This window comes from Puma concolor, chromosome B4 (genome assembly GCF_028749965.1).
Source record: "Puma concolor isolate L17-30 chromosome B4, mPumCon1.1.hap2, whole genome shotgun sequence".
In the NCBI taxonomy this organism is placed as follows: Eukaryota; Metazoa; Chordata; class Mammalia; order Carnivora; family Felidae; genus Puma; species Puma concolor.
In genome coordinates this window covers 121,576,198-121,602,344 of record NC_141673.1, presented here as the reverse complement: position 1 = coordinate 121,602,344, position 26,147 = coordinate 121,576,198, and the positions used below count along the sequence as shown (strand labels likewise).

General features: G+C 41.6%; 1 protein-coding gene across 3 annotated transcripts in view; it reads right to left on the bottom strand.

Moving 5' to 3' along the window:
• CB4H10orf67 (chromosome B4 C10orf67 homolog) overlaps nt 1–26,147 on the bottom strand; it is a 165,692-nt gene that overhangs the window by 78,362 nt on the left and 61,183 nt on the right. For all 3 annotated transcript variants that reach the window (XR_015253987.1, XM_086714749.1, XM_025930708.2), the window contains exons 6-8: nt 23,715–23,847; nt 22,614–22,672; nt 14,144–14,209 (exon numbers count right to left, since the gene is read on the bottom strand). Coding sequence is in view for 2 of the 3 variants with exons in the window: in XM_086714749.1 (XP_086570875.1) it covers nt 14,144–14,209; nt 22,614–22,672; nt 23,715–23,847 (258 nt within the window). In the remaining variant the exon portion in view is untranslated. The remainder of the gene's footprint in view (nt 1–14,143; nt 14,210–22,613; nt 22,673–23,714; nt 23,848–26,147) is intronic.

The window sequence follows — 26,147 nt, the reverse complement described above, 5'->3', positions numbered from 1 at the left end:
TCTCTCTCAATAATAAATAGTTTTTTTTAAAATTTGAAACAAGAAGAGCAAAGTAAACAAAAAGGAAATAGAGTTGGAAAAAGGACAGAGGTCAGAGCGGATATCAATGAAATAAAAAGAAAAAAATAGAGAAGTTAGAGCCAAAATTAATTTCTTGAAATGATCAGCAAAATTGATAAACCCCCAATTGGACTGATCAAAAACATAATTTACTAATATCAGGAATGAAAGAGGATTCATTATTTCAGATCCTATAGATATTAGAAGGATAATAAGAGAATGTTATGCAAAACCTCATACCAACAAACACGTAATTAAATGAAGTGAACAAATTGAATAACACAACATAACAAAACAGAAAATGAAATAAAAAACGTGAATAGCTGAAAGCTATTCAAGAAAATAAAACCATTATCAAAAACTTTTAACCTAAAGAAAACTCTAGGCTCAGACAGTTTCACTGGTGAATTCTATCAAACATTTAAGAAAGAAATGACAAATCTTTACTAACACTGCCAAAATTGTTTTCAGAAGACAGAGAAGACATATTTCTAAATTCATTTTATGAAGGCTGCATAACTGTAACTCAAAACACACACCCAGAGAAAGAAAGAAAATTTAGAGACCAATGTCTCTTACGAGCATAGATTCAGAGTCCTCAGCAAATTGAATGCAGTAGCATATAAAAGGTCTAAAACGTCATGACAAAGAGGGGTTTATCTCAGGAATGCAAAATCGCTTCAACGTTCAAAAACCCAGGTATTTCGCCACATTACAGTACAAGGGAAAAAATATATCATCATTTCAATAGCTGCGGAAAAAAGCATTGGACAAAATTCAACAGCCATTCATGAAAGAAACTCTCAGAAACCGAGGAATAGAAGGGAACTTCCTCAACCTGACAAATGGCTGCCATAGAAACCTTATGGCTAAATCATACTTAATGATGACACAATAAAGTATGCCCTAAGCCTGGGAATGAGACAAGAATGCTTCTTCTCACCACTGTTACACAACACTCTATTGCAAGTCCTAGCCGTTGTTATAAAAGGTAGAAAGATCAGAAACAAATAAATAAAACTGTCTCCGTTTACAGAAGACCTGATTGCTTATATCAAGAATCTGCAGATTGTTTACATTTGAAGAAATCTATGAAATTATTATTGTAACAATGAAGTGAATCTAACAAGGTGCAGAATACAAAGTTAATATAAAATAAGTTGTATTTTTATAGACCAGTACCAAACAAGTGGAAATAAAACCTAAAACCAATTCCATTTCCAAGTGTATTAAAAATGGTAAGATACTACAGAATAAACTTAACAAAAGGTGTGCAAAACCCCTACACTGAAATTGACAACATACTGCTGACAAAATTAGAGAAGGCCTGGGGCACCTGGGTGGCGCAGTCGGTTAAGCGTCTGACTTCAGCCAGGTCGCGATCTCGTGGTCCGTGAGTTCGAGCCCCGCGTCGGGCTCTGGGCTGATGGCTCGGAGCCTGGAGCCTGTTTCCGATTCTGTGTCTCCCTCTCTCTCTGCCCCTCCCCCGTTCATGCTCTGTCTCTCTCTGTCCCAAAAACAAAAAAAAACAAAAAAAAAACGTTGAAAAAAATTAGAGAAGGCCTAAATAAATGGACATATGGAAACAAAAATTAAAAATGCAATGCAATTTGCAACTGCGCCAAAGGAAACATAAATAGATATAAATCTAACCATTCATACATTCTGTATGCTGATAATTACAAAACGCTGATGAAAAAACTCAAAGACTCAAGTAAATAAAAAGACAGACTGTGTTCACGGATTAGACAACTCAATGTACTACGTAATGTCAATTCTCCCTCAAATTGATCTCTAGCTTAATGCATTTCTATCAAAATCCCAGCTAGGTTTTTTGCTGACATAGACAATTTTATCCTAGAGGTAAGGCCCTAGAATAGCTAAAACGATCTTGAAAAAGAAGAATAAATTAGAAGGACTCACTTTGCCTGATATTAAGATTTATTATATAGCTGCAGTAATCAAAGATCTGTGGTACTCGTAGAGGACTAGACCCATAAATCAATGGAACTGAACAGTAAATCCAGAGATAGAGCCACGCAAATATTTTCACTGATTTTTGACAGAAGGGCAACACCAGTTCCTTGGAAGAAGGATAGCCTTTTCAACATTTAGGGCAGGAGCAATCGGACATCGGTAGCCACCAAAAACGAACCTCATGTAAACCTTACATCTTATACAAAGAGTAACGCAAAATGGATCATAGACCGAAATGTAAAATATAAAACCATAAACTTTTAGGGAAAAAAAAGTAAGAGAAAATCTTTGGGATCTAGGGCTAAGCAAAGAGGTCTTGGACGTGATAGCACAATTCATGAAAGGAAAGATTGATAAATTGGACTCTGTCCTATCTGAATATACTCAGGCTGGTATGACAAAATACCACAGATTGGGTGGCCTAAAGAGCAAACATTTATGTGTCACGGTTCTGGAGGCTGGGAAGTTCAAGGTCAAGATGCCAGCAGATTTGGTGGTTAGTGAGAGCCTGCTTCCTGGACTACAGACTGCGGTTTTCTCCCAGTATGTTCACTTGGCCTTCCATCAGTGTGTGCACGTGAAGTGAAGTGTTGGGTGGGTGGGGAAGGAGTCAGAGACAGAGAGATCGAGAGAGATCGAGAGAGATCGAGAAAGAGAGAGAGAGAGAGAGAGAGAGAGAGCGCTATTATCATTATTATTTACTTCCTTTCTGGTTGATTTGGGTTTATTTTGCTCCTCTGTTTCTAATTTCTTGCGGTAGACACTTCAGTTCTTGATTTGAGACCCTCCTCTTCTCTACTGTAAGCATTTAGAACTATATTTCCTTCTCAGCACTGCTTTAGCTGTGTCTCATATATTTGATACGTTTTATTTTTCATTCTGTTTTTTGTACTTAAAATTGTATTTCGGGGCGCGTGGATGGCTCAGCCAGTTAAGCATGCAACTCTCGATTTCAGCTCAGATCATAATCTCACAGTTCGTGAGTTTGAGCCCTGCAGCAGGCTCTGCACTGACAGAGTGAGCTCACTGACTCTCTCTCAAAATAAATGAACTAAAAATAAAAAAAAGTTTTTTAATTGTAGTCTTCCTCTTAACCCTTTCTATTCCCAGTTGGCTGAAAGTTTTCATCATAGTGTATATTGGACTTTCTCACACGTTTTTTCCTACATCTCTCTGCCCTTTGGCTCCGATATTTTACATTTTTCCTATATACAAAATCCTCTCCTATACCTTATTCTAGAAATTCTGTGGTTTTAGCTATTACATTTAGGTTTATGATAGATTTCAGTTAATTTTTATGTGAGGTGTGAGGTAAGAGTTGAGGTTCATTTATTGCTTATAGCTATCCAGGTGTTCCAATACCCTTTGTTGAAAGAAATATCCTTTCCCACTTGGATTGTCTGGGCACAGATGTCAGAAATCGATTCACCACACGCGACCCGCTGGCTCTATTTCTGGGCTCTTTATTCTATTCCATCCACCTATATGCTTATCCTTATGCCAATATCATTGTACCTTGACTACCGTGTCTTTAGAGTAAGTCTTGAAAGCGAGTTGTATGAGTCCTTTAGCTTTGTTCTTTCCCAAAATCGTTTCAGCTATTCAGTGTCCATGCATTTCCACATACATTTTAGAGGAGATGGTTGATTAATAATAATTTAAAAAAAGCCTGCTGGCATTTTGATTGGGATTGTGTTGAATCTATAAAACAATCTGGCGATAACTGAAAGCTTACAATATGCATTGTGCCAATCATGAATACGGTATGTTTTTCCATCTGTTTAAGTCTTAATTTCTCTCCGTAGTGCTTTGGATGGTTTTGTACATGTTTTGTCAAATTTATCCATAAGCGTTTCCTATTTTTATGCTATTATAAGTTGGTGGGTTGTTTTCATTTCAATTTTTGATTATTTATTGCTTGTAGACAGCACTACACTATTTTTGTATCTTGATCTTCGTAACCTTGCTAAATTCACTTATTAATTCTAGTAGCTTTTTGGTAAATTCTTTAGGATTTCTTATATAGATGATCATGCCATCTAGGAATAAAACTTCTTCCTTTCCAATCTGGGAACTATTTATTTCTTTTTCTTACATTATTATACTGGTTAAATCCTAAAATATGATGTTGAATAGAAGTGATAAGAGCAGACATTCTTATCTCATTTCTTTAAATTTTTTTTTTTTTTTAAATTTTTTTTTTTCAACATTTATTTATTTTTGGGACAGAGAGAGACAGAGCATGAACGGGGGAGGGGCAGAGAGAGAGGGAGACACAGAATCGGAAACAGGCTCCAGGCTCTGAGCCATCAGCCCAGAGCCTGACGCGGGGCTCGAACTCCCGGACCGCGAGATCGTGACCTGGCTGAAGTCGGACGCTTAACCGACTGCGCCACCCAGGCGCCCCTAAATTTTTTTTTAATGTCTGTTTATTTTTGAGACAGAGAGAGACAGAGTGTGAGTGGGGAAGGGGCAGAGAGAGAAGGAGACCCAGAATCCAAAGCAGGCTCCAGGCTCTGAGCTGTCAGTACAGAGCCCGACGCTGCACTCGAGCTCATGAACTGTGAGATCACGACCTGAGCTGAAGTCGGACCCCCAACCGACTGAGCCACCCAGGCGCCCCTCTTGCCTCATTTCTGATCTCAGTTTCAGTCTTTTCCCATGAAACATAACAACAGTTGTCTAAGTGTTTTGTAGATACCCATCAGCAGCTCTATTCCCATTTTATTGAGAGTTTCTATCACAGATGTACATTGGACTTTCTCAAACTTGTTTTCTACCTTTATCTGTCCTCTGGCTCCCACATTTTACATTTTTTCCCATATGCAAAACACATTCATCCCCACCCAAGGCCTCCCCCAAATCCCATCTTGTAATTGTGTCAGCTGGAAGCCCGGATCTCATTGTCTAAATCTGGTCTAGGTACAGATAGTCTATCTTGATCCGAAGATCCAGGAACCAAAAGGACAAGTTATCCAGTCCCCATAGCCAACCTACCATAGTGGGAGACAGGCTAACCACGAGAGACCCTCTCCTACCCAAAAAGGAAAGAATGAAAGGCATATAACAATGACTGATACAGCACTTTTGTTTCTCACACACGTTCCTTATTTCCTGCCGACTTAGTTTTGGTTCACATTCGCCCTGCAGAAAAGGTCATTGGTTCTTAGCCTCATGTGGGAGATTACTACCACCTCTTCACACACACACACACACACACACACACACACGCACACACACTAGCATGCCCAGCCCTGTGGCTTCTGTTTCAGGTTTGTACAGGCTGGTGAGTGCCCTAAAGGGACACTTAATCTGGAGTGCCAAGTTCTCCCTTGACATTTGATTTGACCTGGTATTCCCTCTCTTGTCAATCCTTTGGTGCTTTATTTATAAAGATGTTTATAATACTTTACCCAAAATTTTTTGTTTTCTTTTCTCTGGGAGTTGGTGTGAATGCCTAGCTCATTTGATAGTTTCCCCCACCAATCAACACAGTGTGTGTAAGTTTGGGCTCTCTTTCCCAACGAGTTTGAATTTTCCTTCCAAATACTCTTAATGTGTTGGAGTTGATACACAGAATCACGTCTGTTCTCAGGACGAGCTCTCAGGTCTCTAGCCATCAGGGGAACCCACCATCCTGGCTTGCCTAAGGCTGAGGGGTTTCTGGATACAGGACTCTCTGTGCTAAGCCTGGGGAAACTCTGGTCAAACCAGGATAAGTGGGTCACCCTCTCAACGATGACCCCTTCTTCAGTAAGTGTAGGTGTGAATAATCCACCTCTCTTTTCTCGGAGGAGGAAAGGAACCACCACAGTCTCCAGTGGGAAAAATGAAACCCACAGCCCAGCAGCTACTTATCTGTCCTCCACCTGACCAGTAGATGACTCAACTGGACCCAAGTGAGTTCCCTGGAAGCCATGACCCTGATGGCATCGGTGCCACTTCCCTCAGCTCACGTCTCGGTGATCGTACCGGGGCATTTCCCTGGCCGGAAGCTCCCGCTACAACAAAGTGCACTGGATGGTCCCAGTGCCCTTTCCGACTTCCCCAATAAACGTACAAAGTGCTACGGAGCTGGGATTCCTCTCCCGCAGCACTTTCCATGATTCATCCTGCCGACCTAGCCCAAGACCACCTTGTGGTGGAATAATACAAGATCAAGGGAGAGTGTCCTCTCTGTTCATTTTACTCTTGTAAATTGTTATTAATAAACGTTACATACTTATACCACCCAAACTAGCGGTACTTACGGCTCTGCCCCTTGCCCAACATCTAGGATTACAACAGCACAACCCAGCAGCGGGTGTTACCCACAGTGAGCGCTTACTGCAACTACGACCATATGAGAGATACACGACAATTTCCTCAAATGGAAGTCTGGAGCTTTCTGCCTGACCTCAGCATGGATGGCTTCTGTTCATTGAAATGTATCAGCCTGACATTCTGACAGGGAGGTGTCAAGGGAGAGAGTCAGGAAATGAGTGAATTCAATAAAAACAAAGGAGAGAGGCTCAGGACTAGACCAGAACAAAGACACTTCCCTTAATCACACCTGGCTACGAGTCTTCCCTTAGTGACCAAGGCCGCAATTCTCAATGTGCGGTCCAAGAATCCATGGGGTTCCCAAGATCTTTAGGGCTTTTGCAACGTCATTCTTATTTTCATAATAATACTAAGACAATGGTCACCTTTTTTTTTTCACTCTCATGGTCTCACCAGTGTCGGGTGGAGTTTTCCAGAGGCTCTGTGATGTTTATCATGACAGAATGAATGCGGAGCCAGATATAAGGATCCAGCTGTCTTCCGGTAAGCCAGATGTTAAAGAAATTTGCAAACATGTAAGGCAATGCCACCCGTACCAACTTTTCTCGTTTCGGAAAATATTTTCGTAAATAATCCTACTTATTTCAGCATGTAAGAGGCTATTATTGCTATTTTTTTTTTTAAATTTTTTTTTTTCAACGTTTATTTATTTTTGGGACAGAGAGAGACAGAGCATGAACGGGGGAGGGGCAGAGAGAGAGGGAGACACAGAATCGGAAACAGGCTCCAGGCTCTGAGCCATCAGCACAGAGCCCGACGCGGGGCTCGAACTCACAGACCGCGAGATCGTGACCTGGCTGAAGTCGGACGCTTAACCGACTGCGCCACCCAGGCGCCCCATTATTATTGCTATTTTTAAATGAATCAAGAAATAATTTGACTCTGTTTTCACTTCACATGCAGCAAATATTAGCCGATAAAACCAATTTAAACCAAATCTCCTTAGGGGACTCAATTTTTCAGAGCAAAAGGGATCTTGAGACCAAAAATTTTGAGAAACATTGGAACAAAACCTATAAATCAATACTGGAAAGTACACTGTAGTTCGTTGATATATTGTGTAGCTATGTCACATACATGTATTAACAGTATTACCTGCTTTTTAAAAAACTTTTTTAAAGGTTTATTTTTGAGAGCGAGAGCTTGAGTGGGGGAGATGCAGAGAGAGAGAGACAGAGACAGAGATGGAGAGACAGAGGATCAAAAGGAGGCTCTGCACTGAAGGCACAAAGCGCAATGCGGGGCTCGAACTCACGAACCGAACCCATGAGATCAGGACCCGAGCTGAAGTCTGATGCTCAAAGAACTGAGCCACCCAGGCGCCCCAGTACTATCTGCTTATTAAACTCTGTGTAGTTCAGGTCATAGCATGGGTTAAGTCATTTTCAACTAATCATTTTTTTTTAAGTTTATTTGAGAGAGAGAGAGAGGGCGGGGGGGAGGGGCAGAGAGAGAGAGGGAGAGAGGGAATCCCAAGCAGGCTCCACGCTGCCAACACAAGGCCCGATACGGGGCTCCAACTCACGGACTGAGAAATCACGACGTAAGCCGAAATCAAGAGTTGGACGCTCAACTGACTGAGCCACCCAGGTGCCCCACAGCTAGCCATTTTTGAAATTCATTCCTTCACGTACTCATAACAAACGTTTGAGTGTCTATTCTGTGGCAGCCGCCATGGTAGGCTTCGGACAAGACGTAGCTCCTGCTTTCCAGTAGCTCACCGGATGGAGACAGAGAAGTCAACGGGCCATCTGTACACAGTGCGAGGGGAGCCACGAGAGGGGGGCCGTGTGCTATAAAAACCTACATAAACACCTCATTCAGTCTGGGGCAGTAATGGGGCGGGGTTCCCAGAGATGTTATCTGACTTCTGACCCGAGGCATGACTAGGAGTTAACCCAGAGAGGGCGCTTCGGGAAGAGGAAACCAGGGAGAAGAAACAGCCCTCTGAGATAGTTTGCAATAAACCTCCCGACCATAGGCAGACAAATGTGTCTGCTCATTTCAGAGGGGGTGAATTACTGCCAGGGCGTGTGGGCTTTGTGGTAATGGACTTTGAACAACACCTGCTCGAAGGAACATTCCTTCCACAAGGTCCGCCCTCCACCTCTGTGACTTATAAGGAGATTATAAAGGGCTACCAGATGTCCGGGACTGTATGGAACACATTTTCTTAATGGTAGGCAGGATCCGGGAACTTGTTCCTCTCCCTGCCACGTATAGAGGGAGGCAGTCACCCTGAGCCACTAGTCTGTCATGCTCATCTGCATTAAGAGCCACTATTCTTGGGGCGCCTGGGTGGCTCAGTCGGTCAGGTGTCCACCTTCGGTTCAGGTCTTGATCTTACAGTTCGTGAGTTCAAGCCTCGCATGGGGCTCTGTGCTAATAGCTGTGTGCTGACAGCTCGGAGCCTGGAGCCCGCCTCAGATTCTGTGTCTCCCTCTCTCTCTCTGCCCCTCCCCAGCTCATGCTCTGTTTCTCTCTCAGAAATAAATAAACTTAAAAAAAAAAATTGTTAGAAGAGCCACTATTCTCCAGAGCTACAATGTAAATACAGTTTCGCACAGATCACTGAAAGCATGGCCCAGATTCCAGAATGGTGCTCAGCCCTAGGGCAGCAATTGTTGGCAAACCGTGGATTCTACCTGTGGGACACCAGCTTCAGAACAGCGATGGTACCAATGAGAAGTCCTAAACTTTATCAAATATACAGGCTGAGGCACAGAAATTCAATCTTATGTTTCATTACAGTAAATGTCTGAGTCACCAAAATACTGGTTTCCTCATTGAATGGCCAAACACTGCCACATTCCCTGGAATAGGACCAGACGCACCCAAGGCATGACTCAGAGGGAACTCAGACAACAGGGAACCCAGTCACAGGATCAAGTCCAACTGCAGCAATGACTCAGGGCTGTGCCCCCAGAATGAGGAGCCAGAGCAACCTTTATAACTCCTTTCCATCTTAAGTCTGGATTGTCCCTAGGAGCCAGGTACACTGGGATGAAGCAGATGGAAAATTAACTGAAATTAAGAGTCCAGTGCTAGTACTGTCCTGATGAGAACACTCCTTTTTTGTTGTTGTTAGCTTCAAGATATATGAAAGTGCAGGATACAAAACCTACATACAAAAATCAGTAGCATTTTCTATACGCAAACAGCAAATTATCTTAAAGAAAATGATCCCATTTACTATAGAATTAAAAGAATGAAAACATTTAAGAATAAATTAAACCAAGGAGGTGAAAGATCTGTACACTGAAGACTAAAGACACTGATGAAAGAAATTGAAGAAGATACAAGTAAATGAAAAGATATCTCGTGTTCATGGACTGGAAGAATTAATATTGTTAAAAGGTCTATGCTACTCAAAGCCAATGCAATCCCCTATTAAGATTCCACTTTTCACAGACTGTGCTTTTTGCAGAGGTAGAAAAAAACCATCCTAAAACTTATATGGAACCACAAAAGACCCCCCAAAGCCAAAGCAATCCTGAGAAAGAAAAATAAATCTGGAGGCATCACACTTGGTGATTTCAAACTATATCACAAAGCTATAGTAATCAAAACAGTATGGCACCAGCATAAAAACAGACAGACCAAATGAAATGGAATCGAGAGTCCAAAACAAACCCACGAATAAATAATCAACTAATATTTGACAAAGGAGCCAAGAATGCTCAATAAAGAAAATATAGAGGTGCCTGGGTGGCTCAGTCAGTTCAGCATCCAACTCTTGATTTTGGCTCAGGTAATGGTCCCAATTTCCTGAGATTGAGCCCCACATCAGATTCTGGGCTGAGGGTGGAGTCTGCTTAAGATTCTTCCCCCCCCCCAGCCCTCCGCCCCTCACCCCTACTTGCACATGCTTCTCTCTCTCGCTCACCCTCTCTCTCTAAAGAGAGAAGAAAAAAGAAAAGGAAAGAGAAAAAGAAAAGACAGTCTTTTCAATAAATGGTTCTGGGAAAATCATACATTCACATGTCAAAGAATGAAACTAGACCCCTATCTTACACTACTCAGAAAAATTAACTCAAAATAAATTACAGACTTAAATGTAAGGCCTGAAGCCATAACACTCCTCAAGGAAAACACAGGGGAAAAGCTTCTTGACATAGGTCTTGGCAATGATTTTTTAGGATATGACGCTTAACGCACAAGTATCAGAATAAAAAACAAACAAGTGAGATTACACCACATTAAAAACTTCAGCACAGCAAAACAATCAACAAAATAAAAAGACAACTTATGGAATGGTAGAAAATATTTGGAGATCATATATCTGATAAGGAATTAATATTCAAAATATATAAAGATCTCATACAACTCCATAGCAACAAAACAAACAAAAGAACCCAACAAACCTAAATAACCCAATTGAAAATGGGCAGACGATCTAAGTATACATTTTCCAGAGAAGATATTCAAATAGCCAAGAGGTACCTTTAAAGGTGGTCAACATCCTCAATCATCAGGAAAATGCATATCAAAACACAATGAGATATCGCCTTATACCTGATAGAATGGCTATCACTAGAGATAACAAGTGTTGACAAAAAAGTGGGGAAAAGGGAACACGTGTGCCCTGCGGGTGGGGATGTATATTGGTGCAGTGACTCTGGAAAACAGAACGGAGTGTCCTCAAAAAAATTAAAAATAGAATTACCATATGACCCAGCAAATCTACTTCTGAGTATTTATCTGAAGGAAGCAACATCACTTATCTCAAAAAGATATCTGCAACCCATGTTCATATTCACAATAGCCAACAAGTGGAAACAACCTAAGAGTCCATTACAGATGAATGGGTAAAGAGAACGTGGCATATATGTATAACGGAATACTATTCAGCCATAAAAAAGGAGATCCCACCATTTGCAACATCATGGATGGACCTTGAGGGCATTACGGTACGTGAAATAAGTCACAGGAAGAGAAACACCTTATATGTGGAATCTAAAAACTGAACTTAGAGAAACAGATTGGTGGTTGCCAGAGGGGGGGGTTGGGGGGTGAAGGGCGGTGGGCGAAATGGGTGAAGGTGATCAAAATATACAAACTCCTAGTTTTAACAAATGTCCTGGGAATATAATATACAACATGGTGACTATACTTAGCAATACTGTATTGTATATCCGAAAACTGCTAAGAGAGCCGATCTTAAAAGTTTTTATCACAAGCAAAAAATTTTGTAATTAGGTTTGGTGATGGGTATTCACTAGACTTACAGTGGTGATCATTTTTCATTTTACAATATACACATATATATCAAATCATTTTGTTGTACACCAAAAGTGAATACAATGTTAGGTGGCAGTTATAGCTCAATTAAAAAAAAAAAGATAAGTGAAAGCCACTAAGTGTAAGAATCACAGGAAGATACCAAATTATTTCATATGCTTCCCCTCAAGCCAATCTAAGGACACCATTGCCCCATATCGCATTGCTTACATACCCTTACTGAAGGTGCCTTTTTACTTGTAGCTCTTTGACTCTTTTTTTTTAATGTTTATTTATTTTTGAGACAGAGATAGACAGAGCATGAACGGGGGAGGGTCAGAGAGAGAGGGAGACACAGAATCCGAAGCAGGCTCCAGGCTCTGAGCTGAGCTGTCGGCACAGAGCCCGACGCGGGGCTCGAACTCACGGACCGCGAGATCATGACCTGAGCCGAAGTCAGAGGCTCAACCGACTGAGCCACCCAGGCGCCCCAACTCTTTGACTTTTTAAACTAGGCTCTTAAGAGGCCAGAAAATAAACTGCGTTGGAGGACAGTAATAGACAAGCATGGAACAAAAACCCTTCAGTGAGGAAGTTTTTTAATTTCTACAAAACGACTCAGCATCAACTCCACCTTCTCCCACTTCCCCATCTAGGTGCAATCATCAATCCAGAAATCTTCATTTCTGGAAAAAAGTCCCGTGGGAAGAAACAAAGGAAGCCCACTAGCCACAAAGCCAACCTCCCTCTGAGTTAGTAACGGAATGCTCTGGTGGGAGGGAAGGGGCGCCAGTGACCTTGCTGAGCCCAAAAGTACACCATGGAAACCTTGGACATAAGAAGAACCTTGAGCAGACTCCCTCTACTGAAAACACAAACCCCCAAGCTAGTTCTGAGCCTTCCGGAGGCTCTTGTGCCCGGCCGGGTTTGTGATGCAAGATCTTGCTGCTTGGCAAGAAGCCTGGTGCTCAAAAAACTTCTCAACAACAAAATAAGACGTGATTGGCTCCTCTGCGGGCACCGTAAGAGCACCAGTTAACTGCTTAAGGCTTAAATAAAGAGACAAAGGAAACCTATGGGTTCTGTTCATAGTATTGGCCCAAACTCGCTTTTTTACGATGAAGTCTGATTTCTGACGCCACAAACAGACTGACGATGTAACATTTGGCCCCCATTCTATAGAAACACTGTCGCTTTTCGTGACAATGCGCACATTGAGTTTGTTTTCAGAAGCAACTCCTAGACTTTTGGAGGAATGACAGGAGAGGGGGAGGGGAGAGAGGGAATCAACGAAGTAACCTCAAATAACGGAGACGATTTTTATAGGCCAGGTATCGAAAAGCAGAGGGTTCAAAACAACGTATTTGTTAGCCCACGGTTTCTGTGAAGAGCTAACCATCATTTTGTCCTCGCCTGCATTCCCAAGTTGGTTTCATAGAAGGCTTTATTGTAGCCCCGGAGCATTGTTTGGCATTAATTTCTATGACAAGGAACCCAAAACACATGGTGCTGAGAGCAACAAAACAGAGTTAGGGAAACAGTCATGACTTGGCACTAAGTGTGACGAGCTGTAAAAAAGGGAATGTTTCAATATCTGAAGTGGTGTTGACTTCCTATGAACAACCTTTTCTCCTCTAAACAGTATCATATTCTTTTCAGGCACATTTAGAACGCAAGTCAAGCTGTGTTTTATTTTTGATTATAATAAACACAGGCAGTTTACTGTAACAAAGACATACTAGTGGTGACCAGTTGAAAGCCGAATTACAACACCATAAGCTGGCGGGGGTGGGGAGGGGTGAGGTGGCGGGGGCCTAGGGGGTGGGTAGTCAACAGATAAAATAAAAGAGCAGCCGTCTGGAAAGTTCTCTTAAAAGAACATAAAAAGGCAGTGTTTTCTTACGAGACCAACACAGAATGCCAAAATATCTAGCTGGGCTCTTTATTGTGGTCAGTTATGGCAATTTGTAACGAAAAGTAGCAAATCCTTCAAAATATTGGGCTCTCATATTTGCGTTTTTTTTTTCAAATCTCCATAAAAAATCCTCAAAAATTTTGTACAGTGCTTTAAAGGGTGACACTATTTCAACATGACAGCGTATCGCATTTATTCGCATACTAATCAAACTGTTTTCTTAAGACGATCATTCGAAAATGTTGCTAGAGACAGGGGAAGGGGATTAAGAGGTACAAACTTCCCGTTATGAAATAAAGAAGTCACGGGGTTGAAAAATACAGCATGGGGAATATAGTCAATAATATCGTAATGACGTTGTGGGGTGACTCCATTTATTGTAGTGCGCGTAGCTTAACGTATAGATTTGTCAGGTCACGATAGCTGATACACTATAACACTGTGTAAAAACTTCACTACTATAAAACTTCAGTTTTATAAAAAACACTACTATAAGACTTCAGTAAAAAAGTTTATACTTATGCATGCATTCAGATTATTCACGAAGGTGAAATAATCGTTTACAGTAAATGGTTACAAAGAAAACTTTCATGATTAAATGAAATTCCTGATTTCAACTTTATTAGGAAATAATGTAAATCACCTTACCATTTCTTGAACTACTGATTTTTCATAATCAAGCTCACATAGTAATCTGTCTCTACCATCAATCAGCTGAAAAAGAATATTACATTTTCATTAAAGAGAAGAATAGAACACCTAAAATTCCTCCTCAGTAGAACTGAGCAAAATGTATTTTGCTTTTAAATATGAGAAAAGGGGATCCTAATAGGATTTTGAAAATTTAAATGTCTGTAGATTACCTGTAATAATAATATATTATTATGTAATTACTATATTTTGACTATAAAAGCAAGCAAAATATGCACAGAAAATGCCAATTTATTTACAATCTTCCTTACCTTATCCCGACAAAATATGACGTCAATATGGGGCGCCTGGGTGGCTCAGTCGGTTGGGCATCCGACTTTAGCTCAGGTCATGATCTCGTGGTCCATGAGTTCGAGCCCCGCATCGGGCTCTGTGCTGACAGCTCGGAGCCTGGAGCCTGCTTCTGATTCTGTGTCTCCCTCTCTCTGGCCCTCCCCCACTCACACTCTGTCTCACCCTCTCTCTCAAAAAATAAACAAACGTTAAAAAAATTTTTTTTAAATGTGACATCAATAGATAATAAAGCAAGTATAGTCTCTCAAAAAGAGAAATTTTGCTTTTCTCTTTATAGATTTTTGGGTTATATTTATATGCACATCAAAGTACATTCATGCCTAATGAAAACAGCCATCAAGGGGCTCTCAGTCAGGCAGGTGTCAGACTCTTGATGCTGGTTCACATCACGATCTCACAGTCTGTGGGTTCGAGCCCCGCGTCGGGCTCTGTGCTGACAGCTCAGAGCCTGGACCTGCTTGGGATTCTCTCTCTCTCCCTCTCTCTCTGCCCCTCCCCTGCTCACGCTTGCTCACTGTCTCTCTCTTAAAATAAATAAACACTTTAAAAAAAAAGAAAATAGCCATCAAAAAGTACACAATGCAGGGCCACCGTACTCTGATGACTTGCTTCAGTATCTTAAATGATTGTTTGCATTTGTGTGTGTCAGATACACTGATAAAATTCGAACCTTGGTTTTGACATCCATTCAATTCAATCAATTCATATGCTCATTAATTTAATACACATGTATTATTTTATCTAATATATATATACATATATGTATATGTGTGTGTGTATATATATATATATATATATATATATATATATATAATCTAAAAGGAACACCTTTTAGATGCCAGGCATTTTGTTCATCTATGGAGGTACAGAGAGGAAGTAGAACAGATCCCTTCCTCTGGAGCATCTACACTATGGCAGGAGAGCAATGTGGAAAAAATTGACTAGAATACATAAGAAAATATGTTAACAAATCAAAATTTCAGATGGTCAAAAAGCATAAAAATCCACACATCCCAGCAACCATAATTATGATAAGATATAACAGGAGAAGCACCATTTGGCAACAGTTGTGAAGGATACGAAAAAGCGCAACAAGCTGGAGAAGGAAGAAGTCAGAGAAAAAGGCAGACGACACCGCGACTGGAGAGGAGTGTGGAGTCATGGAGGAGTTGGGAAAAGCTTAATGTCATGTGCAGAGAGAAAGAAGTGACAGGAAAAGAAAGGAGGAGAGTCAGGTGACGGCATGAGAGGCATTTGATGCCATAATTAGGGGTGGAAGGCAGGACGGTGCAGTGAGAGGAACAGGAGACTGCTCAAATCGAAGCTTTTGCGGGTAAACTAAATCTACGCTTCGAGTCTTAGTTTTCTTGTCTGGAAATTAAGAGAATAAACCCCACCTCAAAGAGTTCTTCCAGAAAGAATTTGAGACAGCAAATGTGAAGGTGTTTTAGGCTGTTCCCGGCATATAAAAATCCCTCAGTGTATTTTTGCGTGGCCTGATTTTATACCGTAGGCAATGGGAAGCCATTGAAGGTTTTAGCATGTACAACTAGAGTATGAGAAAACTATGGAGGAGTGTGAACGCTGGATTTGAAAAGGGATGAGTGAGGGCGGAGACAGGAAAGTGAAGTTCGAATCTATGGAAATGATGAGAGACTCAACCACGTCTGGAGCAATGTTGTGACGGAGAAAGGGGACTTGAGATAAATTTTGGGAGAAAAATGTACAGATTGAGCCACGAATTGGATATAAAGTATAAAGGAGAGCATAGAGAATGGCCCTAGATTTGTCATCTGTTCTTTTGGATCCATGGCAATGTCATTCATTTAAACCGGGGAACACAGAGAGTCTAGATTCAAGGGATAATGAGTTCAAGTTCTGACACTGGGTTTGCCAAATGTGTAGAGCATTTTTTCAGCCAATAATTTTTAGTGCTGGTGACTAAGAATATAAAGATAAACGAGATGCTTCCTGACCTTAAGGGGGCAAATAGTCCCAGGTATTTGGGACCCCAGAGGGAGCTTCTAATTACCCTAGGGAGTGGACAGAAACTATCAAAATGCATGTAATGTTGAAATTAAGGATGACAATAGAGTGAAAACTATGGACGTGCTATTCAGGAAAATCATGAAGTAGGAAAGGCAGCTTGAAAGTCACTGGTAAACAGTTATGGGAAAGTCTGAGGTCAGCTAGAGAGAAAATGAAGAAGACCAAGGATAAATACAAATCCCAAGAATAGCGTTCAAGTGGAAAATGGAGGAGATGCCACTGACAGATCTTGCTTAGGAAGGAATGAAGAAGTGTGTGAAGAATTAGAAGCAAGCATTGCTTCAGAAGACATCTATGACATGGGGGGGGGGGGGGCGGTAATCCTGTCATATACAGAAGAAAATTCAGGAAGGAAAAAACCTCAAAAGGACTGAAAGCAATGTGCATCTCACTGTGACCTTACCCACAGGAAAAGGTAGCATTGGGGGAATGAGAAAGGGGTGGTAAATACAGGTTTCTTTTAAATAATATTTGAAGTACAGTAAATGGCAATGACTTGAGATGATTAGGGTCAATGGATACCACCAAGATGATGGTTTCACTCGGTAGGCTAGAGGGAAAACTTTAAAGGCATTAGAGAGAAAGAGGCTGATGCAGAAAGTTCCAGAAGAGGAGGGACGTAGAGATGAGTCGGGGAATAGATGGAAGGATGAGTCAGGGCAAAGAATGTCCTTCTTCTGTTGAAAAAGAGTAAAGGTGACAGAGTAAGAGAGTGCAGAAGGGAAAAAAATCCAAGAGTCTGCCATGTTGTCCGTGAATTAGGAAGTAGCATGGGGGGATGGAATAAGGGAACTGAGAAAAGTAGTGGAGATTGGAAGACCTGTAGGGGGTAGTAAGAAAGGGTGCTAATTAGATTCAAGTGAAATGATAGGCAGATGGAGGGCGTGGCTATCCTGGGTTAAAACCCCAGAGTCCAGCAATGCCACCACAGGCAAGGATTGGCCCACCGCCACCGGAGCAGGGCTGGAGAACATGGGGACTGGCCAGGCAGGAGGCTCCGGAGGTGACTCAGCGGTGTAGTTGATGAGGTGGAGGGCTGGACGGCAGGTTTAGGGAAAGTAAAGGAATGAGGTGGAAGGAAAGGAAAAGATGTTGTATTAAATCATCATACCTTGGCCTGAAAAGGAGGGTCGCCAAGTTTCCAACGGGGGCCAATTGCCACAAACGTCAAGGCCGTTAACCCCAACCCTTCCTGTCCTCTTGAGAGCACTCTTTATCAATGAGGACTTCTGCCATTTGTCCACTCTCTCCTTCTTCTTTCCATTGACATCATTTAAAAATACTCTAGTTTCTTCTTTAAAAAAAATTCCTTCCTCAGCCCCGTGTCCCCGTCCAACTACTCCCCTACTGCTTCTTGGCCATCCACAGCCAAACTTCTAGAGAGTTCCCCTTGCCCACCGTCTCCATTTCGGCATTCACCCGGCCTCTCAACTGCTCCAGTTGCTCCAGTCAAATGACTCTCATTAATATTATCAGGGTCACTGTCCTCTTCCCGTTTCAGATCATAGTTTCCCTGGTTTATCCAAGGAACCTCTTAACTGGTCTCTCGAGCTCTCTATTTTCCCCCTTCCCACCCATTTCCTGTCTGAAACAAAGAAATCCAATGCATCCAATCCTTCCCCAATGTCCAAGGCTCCCCAGTGCACTCGGAAGGGAATTCAAACCCCTTGGCGTGAATAATAATCCCCCGCCATGTGCCCTGCGCCTTGCTCCCGCTTGCTCTCACATACCCTTCCGCTATCGCAGATCGCCTGAATTTACCCCCCTTCTGCATGTTTTTGACCCTTCCCACTTCCCATATCCCTTTCCTGGCTTACTAGAGCCTCTCTTCGGGGAGTCGACTCAGTGTCCTTCCTCCAACCTTCCCGGATCCCTTACAATCCATGCTGGGCTCCCCCACGTGCCCCCACGGCCGTCTGTGCAGCCCCGCGTCCCGAGGCTGATCACACCCTGGGCTGTGATGTCTGACTTCTGGTCCGACTCCTTCCCAGAACGACATTCATGTTATGGCCACAGCTGGAGGATAGATTTGATGCAGCTGTTATTAGATTATTGGAATTGAAACATAAAAGTTACTGAATACCATCAAAGACAGTGCTTTAAGCCCTGAGAGATGGCAAGAGGTCAGCCTACCCAGAGACAGGCCTTTTTCAACTTGTTTCTAATTGCATCCAGGGCTAAAAAAGAAAACGTGTCTTATCCAGAGGCTTCTGAACTGCTTCTCCTTCTGCCTGCCATTCCCCAGATTTCCCCCTCTTCCTGCCCCAACACAAATTCTCACCACATGGCTCGCCAGATTCCTACCTCATTCGTTAGCCATACCAAATCACAAACAAGTCCACGGGGATATCTCACACTTTATGCATTCACACTCTGTATCCAGCTCCCACACCCTCCTACCTACCTGGAAAGATCAGCTCGAGTGAAAGAGTGTGAGACAGGTGTGGAACTCTTTGAGAAGCCTTTCTAGACCCTTCTGGGTAAAGCTAGACATCTCTTCTCTGTATACATACTTATATTATATTATATTATATTATATTATATTATATTCATTATTTCATTGTTTATATTATATTATATTATATTATATTATATTATATTACATTACATTACATTACGTTACATTATCACACAGCCTAGGGGTTTTTGTCTCCTGCTCTAGACTTAATCTGCTCGATAGCAGGGAGGTGTGTGTGTATGTGTGTGTGTGTGTGTGTGTGTGTGTGTGTGTGTGTGTGTGATTTTTGTATCTCAGCAGTAGCACAGTGCCTGGCACTAAAAGGCATCTAATAAACATTAATACATTAATTGATTACGTGGAGGATATTGGAAACCAAACCAGTAAATATCAGTTCTCACTTGTTCAACAACTCTTGTTGTTCAACTGGTACGCTTTCCAGTTGACAAAGCACGTTGATGTACACTATCTCATTCTGTCCACACAGTTAGCTATGAGAGACAGGAGGAAAGATAAGGCACTGGCCCAAGGGACCATAGTGGCAGAAATGGAAAAGGAACCTACGGTTCGAGATTCTTTCTGCTCAATACCACATTGTGCCTATATTCAATGTTTTTGTGGCGATCCAGTACATATTAAAGAAAGATACAGGATTTAAAAAATGATCAAACAGGGGTGCCTGGGTGGCTCAGTCGGTTAAGCATCCCACTCTTGATTTTGGCTCAGGTCGTGATCTCACAGTTCGTGGGATCGAGCCTCACCTCAAGCTCTGTGCTGACAGTGCAGAGCCTACTTGGGATTCTCTCTCTCTGGCTCTCCCCTGCTTGTGCTCTCTCTCTCTCTTTCTCTCTCAAAATAAATAAATAAAACTGTTTTAAAAAGTTAAAAAAATGATCAAACAGACTAGGGATCTGCTATATTTGTGTAGAAGAGAGCTGTGCATTAAAAATATGGTGTAAATATATAATTTTAAATTTTATGGTAGTCTTGTGAGAAAAGGTGAGAGAAACAGGTGAAATTACTTTTAATAATAAATTTTATTTATCCAAATATCTATCTGAAAAATTATCATCTCAATGTGTAATAATTAATATTAAAAATCAGTGCTGAGATATTTCAATTACACGAAGTCTTTGAAACCCACTGTGTCCTTTTCACATGTGGCAAATCTCAATTTGGGGGCTAAAATCTCATTGGGAATGTCTGATCTGTATATAGACTGCATAAAATCCACAGAAGAAAAAGTAGATTCACATACCAAGTTACTTAAAATATACATAAAGGTTTTCCAATATACCGAAACAAGTACCGGTTTAAAAATTTTTTAAATTAAAATGAGATGCAAGTAAGAATTGAGTCCCTCAGTTGCACTAGACATGATTCATGTGTTCAAATAGCCACAGAGGGCTACCTTGGGACAGTGAAGATTTAAGGAAGCTGAGGAAGGATGTAAGGGAAATATTTAAGCTCACAGAGGGTATAACCTGTCATTTGAAGGGCATGTTTTTTATAATCAGTGGCTTGACAGTCAAATTTTTTTGGCCTTAATTTCTCGTGCTCTTCTCAGAGCATAGTAAGCCTACACAATTCATTTCTCCCAGTGACAGTACGGATTGAGCAGTTTCAGAAACATTTAAATAAACTGTGACGGTTCCTTGTAGGTGAAGTGACACTGGAAGCCTGGGACTTCATTTTCAACCATAGACATTGATGCCAAGGAAGTGAAACTTGTCTGTCCACAAACTGTTGTTTTCTCTGTGTGGATGGGACTTGAACAGTCACCACTACAAGTAAGCTGCAGTGCTAGAAAAAGAATTCGCCCTGAAAACTCGTGATGGGTTCAGTTATCAGAGAAAACATCTCCCAACTCTGAGCTTTCAGGTTAACCAATTCTTTAAAACATGGTGCTCAGGGGGCGCCTGGGTGGCTCCGCTGATTAAGTGTCCAACTTCAGCTCAGGTCATGATCTCATGGTTTGTGAGTTTGAGCCCCTCATAGGGCTGTCTGCTATTGGCACGGAGCCTGCTTCGGATCCTCTGTCTCCCTCTCTCTCTGCCTCTCTCTCTCTCTCTCAAAAATAAACACTTAAATCAAATCACATCAAATCAAATCAAATCAAAAGTAGTTCTTAGGGGCGCCTGGGTAGTTCAGTCCATTGAGTGCCCAACTTCAGCTCAGGCCATGATCTCATAGTTTGTGAGTTCGAGCCCTGCATCGGGCTCTGTGCTGACTGTGTGGAACCTGCTTGGGACTCTCTCTTCTCTCTCTCTCTCTCTCTCTCTCTCTCTCTCTCTCTCTCTGCCCCTCCCCCACTCATGCTTTCTCATTCTCAAGTTTAATAGATAAACTTAAAAAAATTAAATTAAGATAAAAAAATAATTCTTAAAAGTCATTTACCTAAAACCCAAGAATACCCTGAACTGTAAAATTAAGTTGAAATTTGGACCTAAACTTAAGCACAGGTGGCCGTTTCCTGGGCTCTAGAAATAAAGCTAGTGCAACTGAGGAGCTGAATGTTTAATGTTATCCAGTTTTAATTAATTTTCATTTTTTAAAATAATTTTCATTTTTAACTGACCCTCTATTCAGCTAGCAGAAAGCATTTATGTTTATTCGGAACAATTCAGGGACGTAAATACACATTTTCGCCTGTGAATTTCTAAACACATTCTCATCCTACGGATCACTGAAAGAGCATCTGTAAGGGTGCCAGGCTCTGTGCTCAGCATTGGCAATGTACCAGAGATGGAAAAAATACTGCTTCTGCCCTCGTGGGGCTTACAGCATGGCAGGGAAGACTCACCATCACTGAAAATGTGTCGATGGCTATGGTACAGAGAACGAAGAAACCCCAAAGCAGGGGCGCCTGACCTGTGCGAGGGCACAGAAGTGCTGAGGTCCTGCTGCATTGGATGCTCTAGGAGATCTTGACCTTGGCGATACCAAAAGAATTCCCTGTTCTAAATACAGATTTCCTGCACAACATAAGCCCAGTACACCCGCACCGCAAAATGAACACGCGGCCACATCTGGGCTGCAAATAAGATTGTTCGTTGTTAATAATAGAATTTTTCCCCAGGCACATCTTGGGACCTCCTTGTCCCGTAACTTTTCTTTCCTTACAGTCAACAAGGTAAACACTCAGCTATCCCAAAGAAAAAAAGTCTCTGCACATTAATTCATTTTCTTTTTTTTTTTTTATATTTTTTTCAACGTTTTTTTATTTATTTTTGGGACAGAGAGAGACAGAGCATGAACGGGGGAGGGGCAGAGAGAGAGGGAGACACAGAATCGGAAACAGGCTCCAGGCTCTGAGCCATCAGCCCAGAGCCCGATGCGGGGCTCGAACTCACGGACCGTGAGATCGTGACCTGGCTGAAGTCGGACGCTTAACCGACTGCGCCACCCAGGCGCCCCTCATTAATTCATTTTCAAGATGGAATCCTTATTGATTACCAGAGACCCTACCTAAATAACGGGAGAGATGAAACACAGAAATTGATCTTTCTCTGTACCTCGGGACAAGCGGGATGCAGTGTTAAGCCACCGATAGTGCTGATACTTCAGCGTAAAGGAGTCGTTCGTCGATGTAAAAACTTACAGTACCTTTTGAATAGTTGTATGATCCTTTGCTGCCATCTCTTTCAGAGTTATAATTTCATCTTCTGTAAACAAAAGGAGAGAGAGGCCAAGCATGAAATTACAAACTTATGGCCCTGTATTCAAACTCCCTGCTCCGGGACAGGCTGTACGCGGCTGGCAGGCGTGGTGGACTCGAGTCCTAGCAGGACTGTGACCTTCACAACTGCCCTTGACATTCACAGCCTTCTTCCTGCTGTTCAGACGGCTGGTCAGATAGGGATTAAGAACTAAGTTCAAGATCCAAGTGTGGCCGAGGGCTGAAAGCTTTTCATCAATACTAGCAAGGGACATTTTTGCTGTTAGTCACAGCCAATACAAAGTGCTTTAGCAGGTGGTACTTTGGGACACAGTAAGAACCACCAGAACCTGAAAAAGCGTTATTACACCACATTAGAAGGAAAATGAAACTGCACTGGCAAGGCATAATTTATATTCAAGGGACATTGTAAGATCTCTGGTTTTATCAATGTTTTGCTGTAAGGTTTTTTTTTTTTTTTATTGCTTATTCATTGCTTTTCACAACTGCAGGTTAGGGGAACACTATATAATTAACATAAATACGAAGATAACAGTAAGTGAAAAAATACTTCAAAACACTTCAACTTTGGTGATTTAAATGCAACTTTTGCCAACGTTTATGGTTTGGAGAAAAAAGGGGGGGTGTATAAAGCATACACAGGGAAATTTGTGCTTTAAATCTGAATCCAAAATTGCAGATAATTCCATAGTAAGTAGTAGCATATTTTTTCCGAAAGGGCTAACTAACTCTGTGTCTCCGCAAAGCATACCCCAATCTGCATGTTAAGTATTTAAATGTCATAACTTTCAGATAATCAATCAATCATATGGAACAGAAATCAGCAAAAGTTTCTGTTTATAATATTTCTAAGCAAAAAAAAAAAAAAAAGCAAGCAAGCAAGGAATGCCATCTTCAGTGAAAATCAAACAGATCTTGTAAACGTAAATAACCAAGCAAATGTACATTTGGTAAGGACAAATAGAGCTATGGATTTTAGGAAGTGCCCGATGCATAGGTTTTTCTCCAAGATGACTGTAAAATGTTACCTAATACTGCATTTTCCCTTAGATTGAGTCGGATTGCTTCTTCGAGCTCTGAAACGATTTGAAGCAGCCTCTCGTTTTCCAGTTTGTACTCCAAATCCTCTCTTTCTAGAGCTGTCTCTCTGGCAAAAGCGTCCTGAAAAGATGGGGAATCCCGTACTTCTAAGCACAGAGCCAAGGATTTAAATATGCAACACGAGACAATACAGATACAGAAGAGCTATCATATAATTTTCTGAATTCTATTACACACTTATAATATGAATAGTAAAAAGGAAGGAGATTAAATAGAGCGCGCTGGAAGAAAGGCTGTGGTACATTCCGTACAAAGACCACAGCCCATGGGGACATTTTATTGACAGGAATAATGCATATCATACTGTTTGTGTGCCCTCATCATTCAGGTCAATTCATTACGGAGGCTGTGTCCGGGGAGGCAGCTGGGGCCCCCCCACCCACACCCTTCCCTCTGTGTGTGTCTGAAGTGCTGTCCGCCTGTAACTAGGCAGACTGGGGAGACCGGGACGGGCAGCGCCAGGGGGTAGCAAAGTGCACGGCGAAGGAGGGGGGCTTGTTGCCTTTGTGGCATTTCCCGGTGTCAGCGTCGCCAGTGTCATGAGGAGCACATCACATGTCAAAGTGGTGACGTTTTCAGGCCGGGAGCCGCATGGAGTCCATCAGGCACACGGATATCCACACAGTTGGTTTTCTGCCTCGTGGAGGAACCACCCAGAGGCAATTCACATTCTGAACATTAACATGGCTTTGCATGCCTGTCACACTGGGGCTGTGCAGGCGTTGAATGCTATTGAAGACTTCGGTTTAAATCTCTATGCAAACAGTGATTACCTTGTAAGAAGGTTTCAGGATAACTTACAACAAAAGACTTTAAAGTTATAGTTTTAGTAAAGCAAACTCATTTACATTTTTATTATGTGCGTCTTTTGTTTAAATCTCGCCTTGTCCGTTATGGGAGAGGCTTTTTCTTACGCAATAGAAGCTTATTTCTTCTTCTTTTCTTCACTCTTCACTCTTCCTTTCTTCTTCTTCTTCTTGTCCGCTTCAAAGCTATTGAAACACATCTGAATATGCTCGCTTATGGCTGTCTAGATTTTACTGCCACGCATTTTTTTTTTTTTAAATTAAGATGTAATGGATTGGGGAAGCTGGTGGAGAACTTTATATTTCATGGTGGGAAAATATTAAATGACTATGCAATCTCAAGATCTTAAGGAGGATGCTTAAAAGTCGTTATATTATTATGCTACAAGAGATAGAAGGTTCTATCTGCCTCCCTTCAAAATTCATCTAGAGGACAGAAATACTTTTGAACTTTCATCTTCAGATGAGTGATAACCTGTTCTTTCTGCAGGCATGCCGTGATTGCTAACACACCAAAATAAAACCTTTCCTCAAAAACAGTATACTCCCAGTATACCGCTTTCCTTTTGGAATCGTATTTTTCCTTAACTTCACAGATACCTGAAAGTCAAGTATTAAAATATTTTTCTCTGTGGCCATAATGGCTCAAAAGAAAAATAAGCGGCTGCGATTTTTGCAGTGCGTTTAATAAACCCTTAAAAAATAACAAGCCACCTACTAAGGAAGTTAGTTCCGTGAGAGTTCATTTTTAACACAATGTTAAATTTTGCACTAAACCCCAACACAGATCTTTATGATTTCGAATCACCATTTTATTTAAATCATTTGAGCCCAACTCATTCTTTAACTAAGGAAAGCTAACAAATCTAATAGTTAACAAACAACACTGTTTCCTTAATAAATTAATTTCTAGTCCCACACGTTCAACTTGAAGCCATCACAGAATGTACTTATAGACTAAAAGGGCTTTTTAAACAAACAAACAAACAAACAAACAAACAAACAAACAATATTTGTCTTCAAAGGGTTAAGCAAAGGTTTCCTAACTGATAGGATAAGAATACCCACAGTGGAGGGGCGCCTGGGTGGCGCAGTCGGTTAAGCGACCGACTTCAGCCAGGTCACGATCTCGCGATCCGTGAGTTCGAGCCCCGCGTCGGGCTCTGGGCTGATGGCTCGGAGCCTGGAGCCTGTTTCCGATTCTGTGTCTCCCTCTCTCTCTGCCCCTCCCCCGTTCATGCTCTGTCTCTCTCTGTCCCAAAAATAAATAAACGTTGAAAAAAAAATTTTTAAAAAAAGAATACCCACAGTGGATTATATGAGCACCCATTAGCATAAACTATACAAGAACTATTTGAACTAATCACACACAGTATTTATAAGGGGTGGCGGCTAATACTTAGATGTGTTTTCTCAAATTGTCACATAAAAGCAAGAAGCAAGGAAAACACATTCAACTGGTTTTCCCCTTCATGTCCATCTACAGCCCCTCATTCTTGTGAGGTTAATCTGTAGCTCTGTCCCCACCATCTGTCAGCTGCAGGAACTGCACGT